Raw genomic sequence first — 23,607 nt, 5'->3', positions numbered from 1 at the left:
AAGTGCAGGAAAAACTTATATGATACATTTTTTCAAAATTGAGACTCACCTTCATCAATCAGAGGTATCCTATCCTCTTCCAATTCAGGAGCCGAAGGCGTTATTTCAGGATGTCCTCCAGCAGCAGCTGTTAGATTGATAAAAGTTTTTGGTAGAAAGTTATAAATATATACAGTGCTTTTCAGATAAAAGTATCCACCTTTAGTAACTTTTGTAATACTGGTATTTAGAAAAAATCCAAAAACACGTCAATTTATGTTGGAAGGGGCAAGCATTATGGCTTATTTAAACTTACTGGAAAAGCCACCCCCTCACCCCTAGCAGCATCCCCTTTATTTTTTTAAATTACTTTTCATATCTTTTATGTAAAATTTGGATACTCCTCTTTGAGCTGATTTCAAAAATGTATAATACTTGTAGGTTAAAGTGGTTAGTTTATGAGATAAACAATTTTTCTTTTAAGAGCACAAATTTTACTTATTATTTACTTTCACCTTATTTACCTGTACTAAAATGGGTTGTACAACAGTTCAAACTCTTTAATCTTTTCAACTGTGCTATTTATTATGAAGTTACAATAAGTGTTCAAAATGAGTACCATTCACTTCCATACAATGGTATAATCTATTTTGAAATGCCTCTCTGACATTGCTTAATACGGCTGGATTTAATTGTCGACATTCATTTTCTATCCTCTCTCATAAATCCTCCAGAGATTCTGGTTGGGTAGCATAAACTTTTGTTTTTAAATACCCCCATAAAAAGAAGTCTAGGGGTGTTAAATCCGGTGACCTAGGTGGCCACTCCATCATCTGCCCCCTTCTACCTATCCAACGAGCGGGGAATGTTTCGTTTAAAAATTGTCGGACAGGCATAGCATAGTGTGGGGAGCTCCGTCTTGTTGAAATACCAGTAAATCTTCGGAAAGGTTATCATCATTTTCTATTATTATTGTAATACGTGGGTCAACCCCTTCCCTGAGTAACTCAAGATATGATTCACCATTTAAATTTCCGTTGATGAAGAAAGGTCCGACAATGTGGTCACCTAGGATACCACACCAAACGTTTAACTTTTGGGGATGTTGTGTATGAAATTCACGCATAATATGTGGATCACTTTCAGCCCAATACCTACAATTATGCCTACTTACTAAGCCATTTAACGACCATGGGCATTCATCAGAAAAGCAAATATTGTTTAACAATTGTGGATTGTTATTGATAATTTGCGTCATTGATTCGCAAAACTCTAGACGACGATCAAAATCATCTTCATTCAACTCGTGCACCAACTTAACTTTGTATGGGTGGTACTAGAATTTATGTAGAACTCGGAAAACTGTAGAAGATGAAACACCGATCGCTCTACTTATTGTTGACAACGATTGGGGTTGTTGAGCCTCTAAGCTGACTTTCCCTAAAATTGCCACTTGGATTGCTTCGTTATTTACGAGTCCCTCTCGCTTATGCACTTTATTGCAAACAGACCCTGTTGTGGTAAATTTCTCCATCAGTTGAATTACATACTTATGAGTTGCATGTCTTCCGTCATGTAATACGTTAAATATTCTAGCAGCAGCTCTTGCACAATTATTATTTTGGTAGTATAAACCTACAATTTCAATTCTTTCTTGCAAAGAGTAAACCATTTCGGAGAAACAAAATAAATAATGTATCAAATTACACTATCAATAGTGACTACAAATTGTAGTTGACAATGTCAAACTTTAATAAAAAGTAGAGTTTTTTGTTGTTTGGATTTTTTAAGTAGAATAAATAGCACAGTTAAAAAGATTAAAGAGTTTGAACTGTTGTGCAACCCATTTTAGTACAGGCAAATAAGGTGAAAGTAAAATTTGTGCTCTTAAAAGAAAAATTGTTTATCTCATAAACTAACCACTTTAACCTACAAGTATTATACATTTTTGAAATCAGCTCAAAGACGAGTATCCAAATTTTACATAAAAAATATGAAAAGTAATTTAAAAAAATAAAGGGGATGCTGCTAGGGGTGAGGGGGTGGCTTTTCCAGTAAGTTTAAATAAGCCATAATGCTTGCCCCTTCCAACATAAATTGACGTGTTTTTGGATTTTTTCTAAATACCAGTATTACAAAAGTTATTAAAGGTGGATACTTTTATCTGAAAAGCACTGTATATATATATATATATATATATATATATATATATATATATATATATATATATATATATATAGAGATAGATATTTTTTAGAATTATTCAAAGTATCATACTTACTTGATTGGGGAGCAGATATATCCCTTGAATCAATAGCACCGAGAGGAATATGTCCTATTTTTATGTCAGCGTCACATTTAATATTTCTATGACAACTTGGGAAAATAATATGAATCTACGGAGAGAAAATTGTTCAAATTGCATCATAAGAAATGTCTACTCATTATTATAATAACCAGACATGCAAGCAAATACAGATATTTATATAGAACTACAACAACAATCAACACAAATGTTATAACAATAATTTTGAGTCAGAAGACTTACTCTAACAATCCACCTTTGTTGTATTAAATAACAACCAGTGAAATTAAGAATAGCCATTTGTGGGATATGTAACATAAAGTTGTATGATTTTTCGCTGTATCCTTCAAGTCCAGTTTCAATTTGCTTAGCATATACTTTTTCTTCTTCTCGTTCTCTTTTTCTTGGACGTTCTGCCGTGAATTTTAAATGCTAGAAAAAAATTACAACTACATGACCAAGTATTAGAAGTTAGGCAAAAAATCAATCACTTTTCAATGACACAATTATGAGTTTTCCTATTTAAAAAATTCGCATGTTGAATGTTCTTATATAGAAAGATCCTCATTCCATTGCTCTTTTAACTAAGTATTTACACTACTACTACACCAACACTCACAATTACCTAGTCTGATGTTTCGATAACCAAGTTATCGTCTTCAGAGATTAAAGCTAAACTAAAACCTAATAATTTTGCCCAACAATAAACCTACTCACGTGAAAATTAGTTCCAGCGGGCAAACCTCTTTGGCGGGAAATTTTCACATTTATTCCTCAACTATTAAATTATAGAGTGGGCTGTAAGGAATTGACCCTTTGCCCCTATTCAAGCTTTCCTTACATTTAGCAATTTCAATGCTTTCAAATGCATCCAACAATTTAATTAACCATCATAGGTTTAAGAAATCTCTATATGAAATCACTTTTTTTCAAACTCAAAATGAAAAACAAGAGAAATTTGCTCTAGCACCTTTCAATCCAGTTTATACAAATGGTTTGGGAGGAATACTTAACAGAGTAGGTTTTAAATTGGTTTATAAATCCAACAATGCATTGAAACAATTGTTAAATAATCTTAAAGATGAAATACCAAATTTGGAAAAGAATGTTATATATATGAAATTAGCTATGGTAATTAATTGTTAGATGCTTTTGAACGCATTGAAATTGCCAAATGTAAGAAAAGTTTAAATAGGACAAAGGGCCAATTCGTCACAACCCACTCTATAGTTTAATAGTATAAATGTGAATATTCCCGCCGAGGTGTTTTCGCTGGAATTAATTTTCGCGGAAGAAGGTTTATTGGTGGGAAAATTCTGTATAAAAAAGGTTAATGAAGATATCGGTTTATCACTTATCTGAATAAAAGGCCAGGCGACAGAAGCTCCTAAGAAGCACCGAAATCAATTAAACCCAAGCAAATACCGTCTCATGACAATGAAACAGACGAAAGAAGAAACCATATAGCGAGACATTTTATGAACCAGGTTAACGTAGTCAACTATCGCACTGAGTTTTTAAATTCACTGGAATTGCCTTCTCATACTTTGCAGTTAAAATTAGTATCAGTTGTCTTCATGGGCAGTTTTATTTTGAGTCCTCAATCCGCAACAACATTCGAAGGACAATAATATCAACAATGACATCTTCACATGGGTTTTTCGACATACTTATGGCACAGAGGTAACTAGGATGTTGAAGTTGGATTACAAAATTGCTCTTAATTATGGATTATCCATTACAAAATGAACTTAGATATATCTGTGGAAGAAAATAGACATCTGTGTGCAGGTCCAAATTTTAGCATATGTATTAGTTATGAACAATTTCCGTCCACAACAGTCTTTAACCCTTCGTTGCTCGCGCGGGGTCTACAAGACGCCAAGGAACCTTCTCCCACTCTGTACCTTCTAAATTTAGACTGAAGAATATTCATATCGATTGGTCACAGTTCATGTACATACGTTGAAAAGTTACAAAATAGAACAATAAATTTTACTCAAATTATTTAGTTCTTTTTATCATTTATAGCTTTTTAGTTCTTATGAATGTGAACCATTTCTAAAAATTCTCTTTTTTGATTGTTGGGAAAGTCGTTGAGCATATGGTGAGAAAAAATGTTTTATGTTTTGATGTTTCGTTTCTGTTTTGTTTTCTAATTGATATAAAACATTTTTCTTTACCATATGTACAAGGAATTTCCCAACAATTATCGAATTATTCAATAAATATGATATTAGAATAAGTCATAAAGGACATAATAAATCATCAAAATATTTCACTAAATTAAAATGTAAAACACGAAAAGAAGAAGTAATATTATATATAAAGTGCCTAATTGTGACGCTGTCTACATAGGGCAAACATCTCAGTATTTACAAAATAGACTAAGAGGTCATCAATACGATAAAAAAAATAGAACCGCATTAACGAACCATGAAATATCAAAAAAACATAAATTCAATTATAAAGATTCGAAAATTCTTGAAACGGAATCTAATACATAAGAATGAAAATTTTTAGAAATGGTTCACATTAATAACTAAAAAGCTATAAATGATGAAAAATACCTAAATAATTTGAGTAAAATTTATAGCTCTATTTTGTAAATCCTAATAAAACTACAAATAAGTTAATATTTGAGATGTAAGGACTGAGGAAAAAATTTATTTTTCTTATTAGAAATATTCTAGTTTGATTTTATTGTAATTTTGATATTCATGATGAAGGTGATCTATAGATCAATATAAATACGCAAATTGTCAGTGTCAATATCATATTTTGATAAAGAAAAGACGAAACGTCAATTTTTATCTATCTTTTAAAGATTATTAAAAAAGCTGATTTTGAAACAGACCTAAAATCAAGAACATTTAGAAACATAAACATATCCAAAGGTCTGAGAAATAAGAAACCAAAGAAATATTTATATTGTTACACTATCTACTATGTTTGAGTTATAATGTACCATATATTTTTAGCCTTGATAAAGATCAAGTAAAAGATCGAAACGTTGATATTTTAAAAAACTCTTAGACAGTTTTATGTTGAGTCCTCAGCCTGCAACACCGTTCGAAAGTATAAAAATGAACTGTTTTCACTTACCCAAACCAGGGAGATTTCAATTTGCGAAACTTGTAAGTCAGACATGTTTTCTATATTTAATTTTCCTTCTATTACGTCTTCTAGAACAAAAGCTCGTTTATTCAAGACTAAATCAACATTCAATGGCTCCGACGTACAGCAGCATATTGTTGGAAACTTCTCGAACTGGTACGTACTTTTAGTCTACTCAGAAAAAAATACTAATTTATATAATGTTACCGTTAAAGTATATAATGCAGTTATTTCATAGAAAACCTAGTTATTTCATAGAAAACCTAGTTATTCCATGAAATAACTAGGTATTCTATTTAATTAACTAATAAGAGATAGTTGAAGTGTAAAATAAACAATTTATCTAAAATACAATATAGTGGTGACTCGATTAATCGACTAATTGTTGTCGTTAGGGATTCGGATAATCGAAAGTCGGATAATCGAATGTATGAAGAAAAGCGGGTTTTGTGAAATACAATAAGTTTAATAATAGTAATATTTATTAATAAATAATATTATTAATAAAAAATAATTATAATTTAATAAGTTTAATGTGGTTTAAAATATTTCAATCATAAAGTTATTTATCAAACAATTGATAACTAACTAAAACAATAACGAAACGCGTGGGGCTGCGATCCTGTGGGGCGCGGGCGAGGTAATGCCAGTTCCTACTCGTTCGTGCTTGCATAAATACGACTTTTAGTAAATATGTTAAACATTTTGCAAATTAACTCAATATTACTTAATTATTTAATTGGTCGCAGTTGATAGTTCGGATAATCGTGAATCCGTATAACTGAGGGCCGGATAATCGAGTTTCTACTGTAACTAGGTACAGTGGCGGAGGAAGACTTAAATTTAATGTGGGAAAGGTACATTTCGCGAGGCCTTCTGATGGTGCCAGAAGGAGGGAATATTAAATAAAAAATTATTTGAAGCTAAACAGTTTTTTAATCATTAAAAAAACTTAATTTTTAGTTATACCTCTTTGGAACGTTAAACAAAAATAATTAAAGAAACAAATTTTCTATTTTTGATTGGTTCGTAATTTATCTTAGATGCTATATCTGCTTCAGATAAAACTGCCAAAGCTAAAAATCTTTCTTGACCCATAGTATTTCTTAAATGATTTTTAATTAGTTTTAATTTTGAAAAGCTCCTTTCAGTGGAAGCAGTACTTAGGGTAAATTTGGGATCATATTTTGTAACTCCTCATACGACTCACAACTACTTGCAGGAATATGTGTAAATCCTGACAGGTTTTCAGCATTTCCCCTTTTGGAAATGTTTTTCCTGCTGTCGAAGAATTAGCTGCGTGTACCAACAACAGATTTTAGCTATGACAACCGCAAGGTGTGAAAAATGACCTGGGATTTATATTTAATATTCGAGTTTTAACTCCACTATTTATGCCTACCATATTTGCACCATTGTCGTATCCTTAGCTGCGACAGTTCTGACTCTCTAAGTCATTTTTTCCAGCTCTCCCAGTATTGCATTAGTCAAATATTATCCAGTCGTTTCAGTGACAGCAATAAAGAAGAAAAGAAGAACAAAATTTGCCTCTTTTATCTTACCAATCACTTCACTGGTAACTGTGCTTGACATCAATGTAATCAATTCATTTTTAATATCATGGCTTAGATAATGGTGTACAAGTTGTTTATTATTAACGCGATTTATGTGTTCCTGTAACGTAGGATCATATTTAGATACAAATTTAAATAAGTCTATGTAGTTACCAAAATTCTTATTTTTTTAGACTATTTTTAAAGATTCTCTGTGACCTCTAATTATGAGATTATGAGGGACTCAGAAATTTATTATATCAATTAATCTCTCAAACAAATTGTACCAATGTTTTTGAGATTCAAGAATTCGCCTTTCGTTTTCTAATGTTTTATTCCTTTCTCTAATGCTATCCTTTCAAAAATATAGGCCATATGTTCTTTAGTATTCTCATGCCTGTGTAAAATATCACTCAAGTGTTTCCAATCACAACTCCCTTCCTGTACCATTTGAGTTTGTGGATTGCCAAATAGTCTGCATGGAAAACAGAAAACTTTATTTTTAGAACTTGAATAAACCAACCAGCAACGACGTTGAGCTTCACCATTATTCAGTTTTCTTGAGAAATGAAAATTAGAGTGGGTAGTGGAGCAAATGTGTGCTCGGCGCCGAGTAACTACCAGATACTCTAGAATAAGAGAAACTTTGTGGTGTGTACCTTTGGATATTCCATACTTTTTTAAATTTATATTCGGTTGTAAGGCACGAGGCCCTTAGCACCGCAAGGCCGTGGGCGGTGGCACCCACCGCCTACGTTTTACGCCGCCTCTGACTAGTTATTCTATAAATAAACAAATAAAATGAAAAAGAAGCAATGCATCTAATTTATGCTGCGTATAAATGGTATTTATGGAAACATACCATAAAATCATTTGTTACAACAAGAATTACTAGAATGACACTTGGAATTACAAAGAACATTATTTCTGAAAAAAATTTTTGTTCACACACTGGGATTTACACAAACATTTTTTAAATCCCTGACCAGTACCTAAAGTTTGAGCTGTAGCAACCGACCGGAGCGATATTTCTACATTCGGTACTTCTTCTATTATAATTAATTTTTGAACTGGGATCGGGAATATAATTGTTTTATGCGACCGTTTCCTGTGCCCAATACGAAAAATTTTTCTTTCGTTATTTTGATAATAACATAGATTTGGCATCACCTTTTCCTCTGTCAACTTCAAGCTCTGAGATAAGGACGGTAAACCTTACAGAGGCTTCAGAAAGAGTTTTACCCAACAATAATTTCATCTTTTTCGCTTGAATTTCTAAACGTTTTTTAGACTTTTCTCTTTTTATTTGAACATTAAATTCATTAAAATACAATTTTTGCAGATTTTCTGTTCAACTCTATCTTCTAAAACATAATCTTCCGAACATGATATATGGACAGGATCCATATATTTGAAGCAAACTATATCTTCACTGTATTCTTTTAAATAGACAACACATACTTTCGTAATTAGATTATTTAATACTACTTGTTCAACTACTTTTTCATTATCAGGTAGGGAATAAACATTTATTGCAGTCAAAGTATTTTGCAATTGATCTTCGTCGACCAACAAATTAAGTGCTTTCTTCAGAATGGCAGTTGTTGACAGTCCAACTTGCGCAACCAAACAAAGCCTCGTAGGGGACCTTCTAATACCAGAATGGAACGCTCTGTTCTTCATAAACTGGATCAATTTTAACCCGTTACTCCACGAAGTTGACTGGTTCTCTTGTAACAACCAAGTCGTCTAGATATTTCCTATTTCCTGATTCGCTCTCTCAACACTGCCTTGGCTTTGGCTATGTGTTGGTTCTTGGATCTTAAGCTCTGGCCAAGTTACTTTCAAGTCATTAATAAGTTTGTTACAAAATTTTCTTCCATTGTCAGACTGCAATCTACATGGGACTCCAAACAACAGATATCAAGCAACTGTCCTGCAATTTCGTCTTAAAACCACAAACTTCTATCCTTATGGCCTGTAATAATTCATAAAAGCAGTAGGGGTGGAAGGTAAATGTATTTGTCGTTGATATTTTGAGAGGATGGCATAAAAGTATTCTCGTTTTATGCTTCGGTATCAATCAAATTAATAGCATATTACACACTTTAACGGACACGATTAGTTATTTAATGGAATAACTAGGTATTCTATAAAATAACGGATTTCTTACATTAACAGTAACAATAACACAAAAAATAGAAATGAATGACACATGCGCTTTCCACTCTGTCTTTCTCTTTCACATTCTACTAAGTAATTTTGAGACTTTTAAGTATACTTGCCAATTGTTGTTGATCAGGCTCGTCATTTAAGTCAACCACTGGAGCGACATGTAATGTTATACTATCTTCGTAATCAATTGCAAAGGGTCTATCGACTTTGGCTCTTATAAAATATTGTACGGAGCCCAAGGTGTGAATATATGATGAAGGAAGAGGAATATCTGGTATTGTGAATAAAAAGGAGTATTCGTATACTCCAGAATCTATTGTACCTGAAATTAATACACCTTGTACAGATAATAGAATAACTATTTGAAATATTTCACCATAAATTGTTTGTATTTATTCCCTACATGAATATATATTTAGATAAATTATATATTATAAGATATCAAAATTTTTGAATCGTATATAATTTATGTTAAAAATGTTGAACTTTGTTTTTCTATTTAGCTGGAATTTTCTAATCAGATTTTCACTAACTTTTAATCAACCTATTGACTTGATGGCAAAACAAGATTCAATGAAAAAAATGGTGTAATATTTAATAATAATGCATCTAAATTTTCTTGATTTTAGGCCTCTTCTGTTTTAAAATCAGTTTTTATAATAATTTTTGGAAGATAAAATTTTACGTTTCGAAAAAGATAAAGACTTAAAGATAAGTTGAAACATTAAATCTTATCTTCCAAAAATTATTAAAAAAACTAATCTTAAAACAGAAGAGACTTAAAATCAAGAATATTTAGCTGTCCACCGACATTGTGAAAATCGAAAACTTGGAGTATCGAGCCATCATCAAGTACCTGTATTTAAAAGGGTTAAGAGGTAAGCAGATTTACGAAGATATACTTAATACCCTTGGTGATCAATGTCCTTCGTATGCGACCGTGAAAAATTGGACTGCAAGCTTCAAAAGAAGTAAATTTTCCATTGAAGATGGTGACCGATCGGCAAGGCAAGTTTCTGTGTCAGTCCCCGAACATATCGATGCAGTTCATGACACGTTTTTATCAGAGCGTTGAATTGGCCTAAAACGAATATCTGAAGCACTGAATATTTCATAAGAACGCGTTCATCATATAGTACACGTTAATTTAGACATGAGAAGAATTGCTGCAAAATGGATCTCCAACTGTTTGAATGTTGACCAAAAGCGTGCAAGGGTAGAAGCATCGCGTTCCATCTGTGCTCGATTTGAAAAATTGTTACTATTGATGAGACTTGGGTACATTTCTACTATCCAGAGCAACAATCGATGGAATGGCGACACTCTGGTTCTCCAAGACCTAAGAAGTCTCGTGTCCAAAAATCTACTGGAAAAATTCTTGCTTCAGTTTTTTTGGGATTGCCATGGAATAATCATGATTTATTTTTTGGATAAGAGTAGAATAATAATTGGAGATTACTATTCGACATTACTGACCACTTTACGGGAAAAAATTAACGAGAAAAGACGCGGAAAGTTATCCAAAAGTGTTTAGTTTTTGCTGGACAACGCCGCTGCACACAAATCTCATGTTGCCATCAAAAAATTCGTGATTTAGGGTTTGAATTACTAGAACACCCCCCTTATTCACCAGATTTAGCTCCGTCCGACTATCATCTCTTTTTTTGGAAGGTCTAGAGACGTTGCCGGTTCGCTGTAATAAATGTAAAAAGAGGAGAATATGTTGGGTAATAAAATATTTTGACATTGACATTTTGTTTGGTTCTATAATAGGCTAAGAATTTTTCAAAATATCCTTGTATACTTTTTTAATCTTGTTACATCAACATCTACTATTTAAAGCATTCTCATAGACCAATTGTACCAATATTTATAACAAAAATTTCTTTTTATAGTGTATTCTAAAAAATTGTGGTTTAAAAACAATTATTTGTAATCAGGAAAATTTAGACTATGCCTAGACAATGCTTTACATTTTTCTCTTCTACATAATAAAAACAAATAGATAAATACATTGTTAATTAAGTTGCCATAATCCCATTTCTGACATTAAAGGTAAAATAGAAATATGGAAAAACAAAAAATTTTATAGAGATGCCGGTGGTATTGAGTTTGAAGCTGTGGGTGAAAATTATAAAACCTATTAGAAAGCCGTTGAAATATTCAATGTAATGTATACCATGAAAACATTCTGGAAAGGGGTAGAAGCTGATTGAGTTTACTACCGCAATAACCCCCGCTGCTATTTTTACAAAGGAAGCTGACACTGCAGCTCAGGATTTGATCCTCTCTGGACATAAAATACCACCATCACCGCAAATTCGCTTTTTAGGTATTGAACTTGGAAGCATTATGTCCTGGCATAGTCACGTTTCTGATTTAGCCAAGGCAGCTTCACCAAAACTTGGAGCGCTATATACTCCGCAAGAGATTCGTCCATTTGAAGCTAGGCTCCCAAGTATACCTTGAAGATGCTTAATTCGATAAAAAAGAGCAGTTAGACTTACAAACGATCCAGAGTTGACCAGAATCTTAGAGTATATAAGAAAAGTCGCCGACCTGGATGTTTTACCGATACTACCACGGCAAATGACGTAGAATAGAAATATGAAAAATAAAAAATTTGTTAGAAATGCTGGTGGAATTGAGTTTGGAGGAATAAACAGAAATTGTGGGTGAAAATTATAAAACCTGAAAAGCCGTTTAAATATTCAATCTGATTCATTATATTCTCTTGGTATGAAAGCTAGTGCTATCAAGATCCAAAAAAATTGTTTGTTCCTATAAAACAGATGATTCCCTGGATATAGACATGAAGTTCAAAATAATAATCCAAAATAATATGAAAATATTAATTTTCAGATATATACGGAGGACCAATTTTCTCATGTTCTGTTACTTGTGTTCTTAACTTATTCTGTTAACGAGTTCCTAGCCATTTTTTTTTCAAAAGTACACCAAAACTCAGAGCAATATTCATTACGTTGCTAATCAAAGATCCTTTTTGATTATTACTGATTAAATAATGAATATCAAAAAAGCCCTCAAGTCATAAAAGAGTACACAATCTCGTAAAAAGAGAGAGATTCAATGGATAATTTTTCGATGGGATAAGGGAAATTTATTATGGGAAGGTATGTTGGAGTTGACCCTGATATAGGAGTTGCTCCTCTGCAGGGCTGGGGTTGTGGTGATTGCATTGTGGTTGTGCTGTGCTGGTGGTTGGAAAGAAGTAAAAACCAGACGACCAATGACCAGAAGAAGACGGAAAGGGAGCTTTAGTCCAAGTAAAAACGGTTTTTCTCAATTTGGGGATATATTTTTCAATTTTTTTTGTTTTTCTATTTGTGTATTTTTTGAAAACTTTTTGTTTTAATTTTCATGGGAGTCTAACGGGTACAGCTGCGGTTGCATTATTCCATATCGTCGGCCATTTGGCTTGTGACTCGGTTCACCAGATTACAGGGAAACCGCAGAGAGCCTGCAACTCCGACAATCACAATTGTTTACCATATTTATGATGGAAACATATTAGCTTTCTCTATTTCTCATTTATATTGTCAGAGGGCGTATATTTTGCCGGAAGATCCGAATTAGCATTTCATGAGTAAACAACTTCAGAAAACTAGAAATGTAACAACCGTTGTTAGGTTCTACTAATTCCGTGAAGCTTATCTTCCAGGAAGAATTGAAATTTTTTCCATATAAACTAGCTGTCCCGAGATATTTTTTCCAGAAAAATGAAGCTTTTTTGTGGCGCCTGATGGGTATTTTATTCTTTTCATTCCAAAATCCTAGAAATAGTTGAACTAAGCTTCAAAAGTAAATTGAAATAGGACATTGACAATAACAGTCTGATATCGTATTTTGAAGCGGAGTAAAAAAAATTTTGTTTTACTTGACGTTTCTGACAGAATACTTACTTTTTCATTCATTGGATTTCATAATAAACAAGTTGATATTGTTGTATGATTAATAATTAATATGACACAAAATTAAAATCAATCACCTGCTCCGACAAAATTTATATCTTGTATGATGAACTTATGTTTCCCTGTGTAAGTAGTTGAATTTTTACCAGATCCTTGAGTCCATCTTGTACACTCTTTGCCTCTTAATGAGCATTCTATTCCTAAAAAATAAACGGTTAATGTAAAAAATTAATCAAATTAAATCAAAAGAAACAAATTATTGTTCTGTGGAGGTGATTGCCCGCATGCAATTATGATGTGCCTTTCCTATAACAAAATTTACTCACCTCTTCGGAGATATTACTCGTACAAGATAGTGAGTAAATTTTTTTTCTTTTAAATTCAAGTAACAATAAGAATTAGGAATTTTGTATAGTTCATGCAATTGCAAAGGTCTAAGAACAGACATTTTTAAACATTCATTATGATTGAGAAATGTTTTTCAACGTCCATTTTAATTGAAATTTTTATTTTTTCAAACTAAACTGCGCCTCAGCGAAAACGTGCAACCCCAAATATTTGTGAAGTCATCAATTGTTACTACTCCTAATTGCTTATTCATTACTAGTAATTCAATGAAATGGGTTAGTTACTGGTCAAACACTGATCTCTTGAATGAAAATTTCGACTACTTCATGTACGTTTATTGTGATTTCAAACGTTTGCGTTGTAACATTTCAAAAGATTTTAAATTTTTAAACAAATCGATGTACTAAAGTAGCCTCTATAGAGTTGAATTTAGTTCTTAACAATGGATGAAAAAAATCGGAAAGCTGTTGAGATTGAAACATTGCTGGATATTGGAACGAGTCAACAGGAGATAGCGAGACGTTTGAATGTTAGTCGTTCAACAGAACAAAAAACATACAAGCGGTTTCTAGCGAAAAACAACAGCTCGGATGGATCGCTGCATTGCGAGACCGAACGCAAACCGCTAGAATGTTCCAAAGCGGCCTTCAACAAGCTCACGGAATAGCAGTCAGCACGTCTACTGTTCGACTAAGGTTGAAAGAAAGTGGTATGACAGCTTGCTGTCCAGCTAAAGGACCGTTTGTTTACTGCAGCTCACAGAAGATGCAGACTTGATTTTGATTGTGAACACATTAATTGGACAGTGGACGACAGGAAAAAAGTATTGTTCACAGATGAGTTACCACGGGTTGTGTATGGGGGTTGCTCGGTAATGTTTCGGGCAGGTATTTCTTTTGAGGCATACACGGATCTAGTCGAGATTGACGGAGGCGCACTAACTTCACAACGATATGTTGCAGAGATCTTAGAATATTATGTGCTACCATTTGCTGGCTTTTTTGGTAACGGGTTTTCCTCAATCAAACATTCAAAATGTCTTATGTTCTATGCCCACTCGCATGAGAATTGTCATCCAGGATCGAGCTGGCGATTCGCCTTTTTGAAATAGAAACACGTCACTTTTTGTGTGTGCTTTGTTCAATTATTGTAGTGTCAACTGAAAGTGTTGTTTCTTAATAAAGTTATAAATTCTCGAATTGTTGCTTTAGAGGTGAGAGAACAATCTCTTTAAATGAAAACGTATCCGTCGCAACATATTAAAAATTTTTCACTATTTTATACAACACAAAATGTTGAAATTTTTAATAATGATCTATGGTTTGATCAAATAGCGAAACCTTTTAACTTGCAAATATCCCTGAAGAAAGACAAATCTTTTACAGTATCCGAGAAGATGTAAACTCGCAATATGCGATCAGAGTGCTGAACAAGTGATGTCATTCAAATATCTAGAAGCGAACATAACAAGTGATAGAAATCTAAAGAATGAAGTGAAAGATCAAACAACAAAGGGGTCATTAATATAAGGGGACCTGAGAGATGTAAGTTGGGGGAAAAACTACCAGGAGCAAAATCAGAATATACCAGACATGTGTTAGACCAGTAATGACATACGCGATAGAGACCAGAGCAGGGAACACCATAACTAATCGGCTTTCAAGAACTACTGAAATGCGAACGCTGAGATCCATAGCGGGACCACAAGAGAAATGATGAAAAAGGGAGTTATGTGACATCCAGGATGTAGTGAGATGGGCGAGAAATCGGCGAAGGGAATGGAGAGACCACGTGGACAGAATGTCAGACAACAGGTTGGCAAATATTGCAAAGGATGAAAAGCCGAATACATCCCGTCCACCTACAAGATGGTATGAAAGCTTGTCTTCATCATCCCAGCTGCAGCTGCAGACTAAGTCCTAACGTACGAAGAAGAAGAACTATGACATTAAATTTTTTAACTTTGCTTTTCAACTCATCTACAATTGCTACATTGGACTTTGTCGCGTGCGTTATTTTATAGACAAGGAATTAGAAAAATGTGTATCGTACAACAAGTGAGAAGAAAAATTTTAAATATTTCTCCATAGCTCAGTAGTTTGCGAGGGAAAAATACGTCATTTTCTCACTGTATTTTTCTACTAATGCGAGGTTTTCAAATGTTTAAAACAAGGAACGAAATCAAAATGTATAGTACATATTACATTAATTCATATTTATATTTCACTTAAAATTGTAAGTTACAGTTATTTGAACGTTTTTGGACCGTTATTCCCGACAAATAATTTCGCTTCATCACATTCTCGATAATTAAAATATCAGCCTAGGTCAAAGGTCAATTTAATGGAGAAACGTAGAAGCTTCCACAGCAGTGTTGTATTCAGGTTCTAGAGGTGCTGTAGGCTGTATCAATTCTAATAAAATCTTTCTGATATTTTGCCATATCGATATTCAGTAACATTGATGGATTTCCAACCCGCATGGCGTTATGGAGTTGAAAGATGTGCTCCTGCATTAACTAAAATAGTCGCAGATGGGCTTCGACAACAGTGGCCAGAATAATAGTTACAATAATTGTACAAATTTCGGTATATCTTTTACTATCGTGTCAAATTCATTTCTTGCTACGTTCTGTTTTGTACATTTGCCATTTTGGAAATTAAAAAAAATGTATGTCTCGTCTATACATAGTCCAGGCTTTGCATATTTTTTTAAAAGCCGTTTGGTAGAATTTTTCATTGACTGAAATTTCTAGGAATTTCTAGTTTTCGACGTTCATCACAATGTTATTTCCCCTGTATGGCCAATAGCTAAAGTAGTATGAAATTAAAAACAAATTATTGAATTTATTCAGGGTTATTCAAGTTTTTCGCTGTTACGGTAATATATTCCGATTTTCTTTTAAAAAATTAACGTAGTTTTGCGTATTATGGTACCTTTTAGCGTCCGGAACTGGGATCATAAGCTAATGTTTTTAAAACTCTATATAACTCCTCATTATGGCTTTTTCCAATCCATAAAGTTACTGTAAGCGATTTCATATTCATTGTTGATTTATGTTATTGTAGAAACAGTAAATGAAATTTTTTCACTATATTTATTATTGAGTGAAAAATTATCCGTTTTGAACGTATGAAAGCGATGGGGAAAGTGAAACAATTTATAGAATCTGCAGAAATACATTTTTCACTTTGTTCGTTGATTCTCCATGATAGCATCAAATATGTATATAGCGATAAAGAAATTATCTCTTATCTTGTATTTACTACCAAAAATTGACTTTGCTAGAATCCTAGACAGTTTGTAAAAAATTCGTGAAATGGGATTGATTATCTTACGAAATTAATTAAATAACAATAATTCAAGTGAAATATTAATAAAAAAGAAGGTATTGAGATTGAAATGTACCTCAATTAAACATATCAAACCATTTTTAACGTAAACTTTTGCATGGTTTTACCTCTAATGGTTTCTTCTGATGGAAACCGACATGTGACAGTTCCTGTCAAGGTCGTTCCTTTAGTTATAGTGCCGGGATTATCTAAACTAATTGAAACTGACATGTTTCCAAAATAAATTGCTAAAATAGAAAACCAAATAATGTTAGCTACATAAATTTTCAAATATACGTCAGATTTCTTCATCAACTAAATCATTAGAATAGATTGTATCAATAGCGCAAATATTTATAAAAATAATTTATCAGGGGCGGCAAATGCATGAGCAGAGCTCTCAAAAACTTGATAACCAAACAACATACATATTGTAAATAGTAATCAACAAAACTAATACGTTATTTTTAATATTTCATACATCCCATACGCCTTATAGGTTAGGTTAGGAAGCCCATTGTATTGCCCTTTATTTTCCTCCATTAGGAAACTTAGTTGACTAGCTTCTATCCTTTTTCTTTTTATAGTTTATTTTTAAGCAATTCACCCCCATAATAAAGTTTTTTACTTATACTAGGCAACCTATTGGTCGTCCCCAAGCATTTGACGTCGTTTCTCCGTCACGGTACGGCACCGGCAGAGTAGATGCTCGATTGTCTTTTCTCCGTGACACTCTTTGCAATAGTTTTCAGGTGTCACTCCCCATTTCTGGAGTCTTGTGCCAACAGTACAATGTTTTGTGATCACTCCAATGGTCTTCTGGATTGAGTGTTTCGTCAAACCGCTCGTAATACCGTGCAATGACTTGTTTGACCATATATCCTGATGTTTGACTCTGATTCCCAAATTGTTAGAAGATGCTATTGACAGTATCTTCTAACAATTTGGTAGGATCAATTTTGCTATATCTTCGGCTTTCTTTCCCATCGTCCTCCCTATAGCAAGCCTATCTGCCTTCTACTTCATAGTGTCCAAGTACTCAGCATAGACCTACTCCACTGCCGCGGATCCAGAACAGTGATTTGTCATTTTTGATGCTATTTATCTTAAGTCTACCTGGCTGTCTATGTAGATTGTTGTAGCAGCCTTCTTTATTGCGTAGATTCCCGTTTGAAGGATATTACATCTAGTTCTAAGTCTGTACAACTTTTGAATATTCTGTTTCTTCGAAAACACACCCGCTCATGTTCTATATTTTGCTACCGAAGATTGAGATTTCATTCATGTTTATTTTTGTCATATAGTCGATGTTCTGATTCTTTATTCTTTTTTCTCCTATTTCCTTCAGTTGTATAATGTATGTCCAGTCCATTTTTTGTTTCTAAATGTTATTTATTTTCTCTCGAACGGGGAGTGCCTTTAAGAACAATTTTATATGCTGCAGGTTTAAGATTGCTTCTAGAGCAATAGTTCTCATGGCTCCGGTGCTGCTGACCTCTGCACTTTCATGAGATTCTTTTCGTTTGTTTCTTTGTTCATAGATTCCCACCACACTACTGAGCCATACATTATGATTGTTGTATACAACCAATATACGAGTATTATCTACTTTTAGTTGTAGATCCCACTTTTTCCTAAACATCTTCGTGAATATGTAGAAAGCGTCGAATTCTTATTTCATTGTCTCCTCCACATTCCTATTCCATGAAAGTTTGCAGTCTATCATGATTCCTAAATATTTGGCTTCCTTTGATAAGCAAAGTTCTTGTCTTCAATTTCAGTGCTGTGAACTTAGATATCTTGTATTGTCTAGGGAAGAGAATTAGTTCGGTATTTTTAATATTGACTGGTCGTTATTTTGTACCTACAAGATGATATCTTCTAATGTTTTTTTCATGATGTCTCTGATTGTTGTGGGTCTTACCCAAAATCAATACATCATAAGCATACGCTATTGTTCTGATTCTTACTCCTTCTAGGGTTTTTAGATTCTTATTAATCACTATTAACCATAATAAGAGTGATATCTTTCCTCCTTTTGGCGTTCTTCTAGTAGTTTTTTTTCCAGTATTGTGTGCTCTTATTTCTGATTATTCTGCTTTCCAGCATTACTATAATCCAGTTTATTACTATAAGGCTCACTTCTAAATCCATTATCGACTCTTTTATATTAAGGAAGGCCATCAGAGTGACTGACTACTTTATGCAGTGCAGACTCCACTGATTTGCTTTTTAAATAGGCATATTGAATTTTGCAATTCCTTTCTATAATTGTGATTTCTCTTATTTGTATAGCCTTATCATCGCTTTCAGAATGAAAGACGAGATGCTTATCGGTCTAAACTCTTTTGGTGTTGTGTTTCTTTTTTTACTTGTCATTTCTGATTGATTTGTAGAGTTGGTTGTCGCTGGTGATTTTTCTGCTTAGTATGATTCGCGAGATATCATTCGATTCTCGCGAACAGTTCGGCAGAAATTCATCAAAAAATGAGTGATCAAGCTGTTCGTGAAAGATGGATGTTCGAAACGAACGAAAATGCATCTGAAATTGTTCTGATCCATAACAATGCCCATATTCGCAGCGCTTGTGTAACTCAACGTTTTTCGAATGTCTACTGTAGTATCCGAGTGACTTTTAAACTGAAGGTGAGCTCAAACAACTATCACAACTGACTTCCAGTAATTGGCAGACATTTTATGTATGTATTATACATACGTTTTGGTATCTAATAAATTATTTTCTGTATATTGATCTGTCTTTCCTTTATGGTTCATCGGAAGTTGAGAAAAAATAGTTTTTCTTCAAAAACCATTGGAGAAATTATCTTTTTGTGATACATATATGATTTTAGTTAAACATGTATTTAATTCTAAATAATACTATTTAGGGCACTATCTATGGCTAAATAGATAGTGTTTTCATATTCAACATACTATAAAATTTGTATAATCAAAATTTTAATTTAATATTGGAGACATTAATAAAAATGAGATACGATTCAGTGAAAAAAACTTCTAGATAAAAATAGATTTGTTCATAAATCCCGAGATAAAAATATTAGTTATGCTGGCTTTAATGTGACCTAATTACATTTATACAGCTTAAAGCGGAAATGCCGTACTGAGTTATGCATATTTTGATTGTTTATTGTTAAGAAACATTGAGTTGAACATAGATTAACATATCTAACTTGATTCCCATTCTATAATTCTAGTACGAATAATTGATGGAATTTCCAAACTAAACAAAGATGACAGTATAAAATGTTACTGAGAACCATTTTTTTAAAAGCCGACCCTGTTCAAAACACGTTTTTACTACTTGCAAAATAAACTAGTTTTTAAAATTAACTTGATGATAATAAATACGTGAGGCCAATGTCGATATATCTTTTACAAAAGTTAGGTTATGTGATGATTTAGCTACATTCAAAGAAATTATATTTGATTTTAATAGATTTATAATATAAAAGAATTTAGCAGACGTATATTTAGTACTATTAATGTTAATTGATAATTATGGTTATATTTGAATATAATCTAGATCCGTACTTACATACGAGTAAAAACCACGATCACTTATGTGAAAACGAACAAACCTTGTTTTTAACCTTGAGTCGATGTGTGCGAATGCTGTGTACTTCGATCAATGACCAATATTTTTGATATTCTTATTTAAGTTTTTACATTCTATATCGCTTTATAAAAAAATAGTGAAGATAACAGATATTTACGAAATATACGTAATATTTGATTATAATTATTTAAATTAAAATGTATACCGAGTAGGAAATGTAACTGGAACAAATTCTGTGATAAATGTTCGTATTCAGATTTATTTAATTTTTGAGGGAAAGTAAACAACAAAATAATTATAATCAGGTAAAATATATGATGGACTAAAAATTCCCATTGTTAAACTTCATTCTTTATGAATATATAATAAAATATATCCACACATGGATTGTCTGAATTTTTAATTATTTTTCTCTTTATTTGTAAAATATCTATAATATTGAAAAAAGAAAAAAAATGTACGCAATCATGATAAAACTTGTAGTTTAGTGTTTTCGAGGTCGTAGAATCCATTTATCGAGATCCCAGATGTCTGAAATTGTTACTTCTCCTTTTTCTCAATATTTGGATTTGTTGATTGTAAATTATAGGAAAGGTTTTATTTTGGAGGCCTATTTGTAGAAGCAAGCTTATGACTAAGGGGGGGGGGGCAATGGGGCAATATTTTGGAGGATAAAAAATATGAACGCCTGGTACAGTTGAGAGCATGAAACATTACAGTTTGTAATAAGAACGGTTCTAATATCAATATTAATGTGTAAAACTTGACAAACGATTTTAAAAACGGATGTCAAAATCTTAATGTTATTCTGAATATTTCAATGCTTTCTACAATATACATTAAATCTTAATTTGTCATATGATGCGGAATTTATTAATATGTAAGGAAGTCAATTGCTCGCGTGGCCTTAGAACTTTGGTCGCTTTACGATTAGCTACATTGGATGTCTAAGGGGACAACTTTCCCCTGCTCCCCATTGGCGACGCTCTTGTGTAGAAGATGGGAGCTTGTGTGAAGAGAGGAAAGATATTAAGAAAGAAAAAAAGTCAAAAATAATTGTCGTTGACGCTTTTATTCATTTAAATTTTATTTACATTCGAATTGGAAACTGTCTCTTGATGTTATTAGGGAGACTGAGAAAGTCTCTTTCTGGTTAACTGCACTTTATCTTTGATTATGATCTATTTTTATGAATGAGAGAGTAATAAAACGATGAAGAATTCGTATCATAGGCGTATCAATTCTTCTAGTAGACAGTTAAAATATATTTTCAAGTGATACCTCGTGTATTTTCGTATTAAAAAACTTTGTATGAATGTAATGAATATATCGGGTGTACATTTATAACAGCTGAAGATAAAAAGTGCAATTTTCTATAAAATGTTCCAATTTGCCAAAAGTTATGTTAAAAACATTGTGTCATACTGGTTATATAGGTATAAGGTGAACTGCCGCAACCACTATTTACAATGAGTGACTAAATTATTTCATCGGTAATATTGTCCCACATTTCCTCTTCTGTAATCATATGATTAACTGCCTTTTCCCAGCTGTTACTTTTAGAACAGTATAGGTACTACTAACCAATTCCACTTTGTCATCAACATTTTTACATAAATGTTTGTTAATGATTTAAAACAATTATATATTGATATTTCTATATTAACGGTTGAAGGACCGATTGTTCGGCGTTTCCTCTCCAAATTTTCCATAATAACAATAGACGATATACTTAGTGGGGGATTTACCAGCAAGCTGAGTAGGCTGTAGACTAGGGCGGTAAATTTGGTTTTATTCCGATTCAAAATCTTTTTCTTCTAACTAATTATTATTTAGAGAATTTCAAGTATTTTGAAGAGAAGGCGATGGAAGTATCGTTTAGAAAGTATATACTGGAGATATAACAAAAAACAAGATTTAATGGAACACTTGAAGAAAATATTGGAATAGCTGCTAGTGATTACTTCAGATTAAATACGTTTATGATTGTCTCATCTTTGAATTAGCGGGTCTTTAACGGATTCATCTTGAAATTCTTATTTCTCATAAAACTGAGTGAGTTTTTACCATCGGTTCTAATAGAAAAGGTAGTTTCTTGGAAAAATTGTACACAAATGATTTAGAATCGGAATTAGTTCAGGAACGCGTACAATTTGAAGGCTACTAACTTTTAATTCTTAGTATACTGTGGACATCAGCATGAAATTATCCTGGTAACTGAAGCTTTTCTTTCTTGAAAAGAGTGAAAAGCTATTTACGATTCAAGTCAAGAAATACTTAACGCCTCAGCCCTTTTATGCATAGTCACACCTAATGAACAATTTATCATACGACAATATAATTATGTACATGATTAAATTTTGCTTGAAATAATGTCTTTAAACAATTATTTGCAATGGAAAAAAGTACTTTGAATAATTGTGAGGCTACAAAAGATGAATAGCCTACAGGTGGCCAACTTGTAAATCCGCCACTGGACACACTACACAAGTTGCAATGATAGGAAACTGTTATGAATACACAACTTGGACCTCCTCACTAAAAGGAGAAACCTACAATCATATTTTAGGTGAAATTTGTTGGAAAGAAATTCTTAAATTAGGTAAATAGTACCATCTTATAATACGGCTATGTACTCTTTAAAAGAAAGGGCTTTTCTCCTGTAAAAACGTTTTTTTTGTTATGGTTATAAAAGACCTAAAGCTTGTGTCAGCTTCGCTAGATTTTAAGGAAGTATTTATATCATTCTGTAATAATATTTAAAATAACTGTACTAAGATTTGGATTAGAAATTGGTTTTTCACTACTCTATTGTACACAAAAGTAAACTATAGGTCAGGTTTAATTTAGCTTAGGTATGGTTATCTAAACTGACCGATAATACGGGAAACCATTTTTATCGGTAAAACTGGAAGTACTTATTTCCAACATCTGATACCTCGATAAATGATTTCTGCGACCTCGAAAATGCCAAATTAGCGTTTTATTATGATTCAAAACCATGCACATATTCACTTTAATTATTCCGATTAATTTTTCTGCATTTTTGTTATTCCTTAAATGTAACATTAATAAATATTCCAGTAATTTACAGAGAATAAAATGTTATGAGATATATTTTGAGTTCACTGTTTTATTTTGTCCTACAGATTTGTTCATATAGTTCCTCCAATATCAATTTCAGAACTCAGTTATGCGAGGAACAATCAATGTTTCATAAATACGCACGGCACTCATACCAAATTAAGAAATGAGAAATGTTTACTCCCCGTATAAAATTTGGTAAACA

The 23,607-nt window shown here is 32.6% G+C and overlaps 1 protein-coding gene across 4 annotated transcripts in view; it reads right to left on the bottom strand.

Moving 5' to 3' along the window:
* The window catches only part of LOC130443817 (arrestin domain-containing protein 3-like), a 28,896-nt gene that overhangs the window by 3,142 nt on the left and 2,147 nt on the right, over positions 1–23,607 (bottom strand). The window contains exons 1-8 of one of the 4 annotated variants that reach the window (XM_056778668.1): positions 20,298–20,447; positions 16,870–16,989; positions 13,139–13,261; positions 9,240–9,451; positions 5,390–5,572; positions 2,528–2,716; positions 2,261–2,375; positions 50–127 (exon numbers count right to left, since the gene is read on the bottom strand). In XM_056778668.1, the coding sequence (XP_056634646.1) occupies positions 50–127; positions 2,261–2,375; positions 2,528–2,716; positions 5,390–5,572; positions 9,240–9,451; positions 13,139–13,261; positions 16,870–16,972 (1,003 nt within the window). In that variant the 5' untranslated portion in view covers positions 16,973–16,989; positions 20,298–20,447. Of the gene's footprint in view, positions 1–49; positions 128–2,260; positions 2,376–2,527; positions 2,717–5,389; positions 5,573–9,239; positions 9,452–13,138; positions 13,262–16,869; positions 16,990–20,297; positions 20,549–23,607 lie in introns of those variants that run through there. The other 3 variants (XM_056778670.1, XM_056778672.1, XM_056778671.1) reach the window with 3 other exon arrangements.

Source organism: Diorhabda sublineata, chromosome 5, assembly GCF_026230105.1.
Source record: "Diorhabda sublineata isolate icDioSubl1.1 chromosome 5, icDioSubl1.1, whole genome shotgun sequence".
Classification (NCBI taxonomy): domain Eukaryota; kingdom Metazoa; phylum Arthropoda; class Insecta; order Coleoptera; family Chrysomelidae; genus Diorhabda; species Diorhabda sublineata.
Note: the sequence above shows the minus strand (reverse complement) of the source record. Positions and strands in the feature narration are given on the sequence as shown.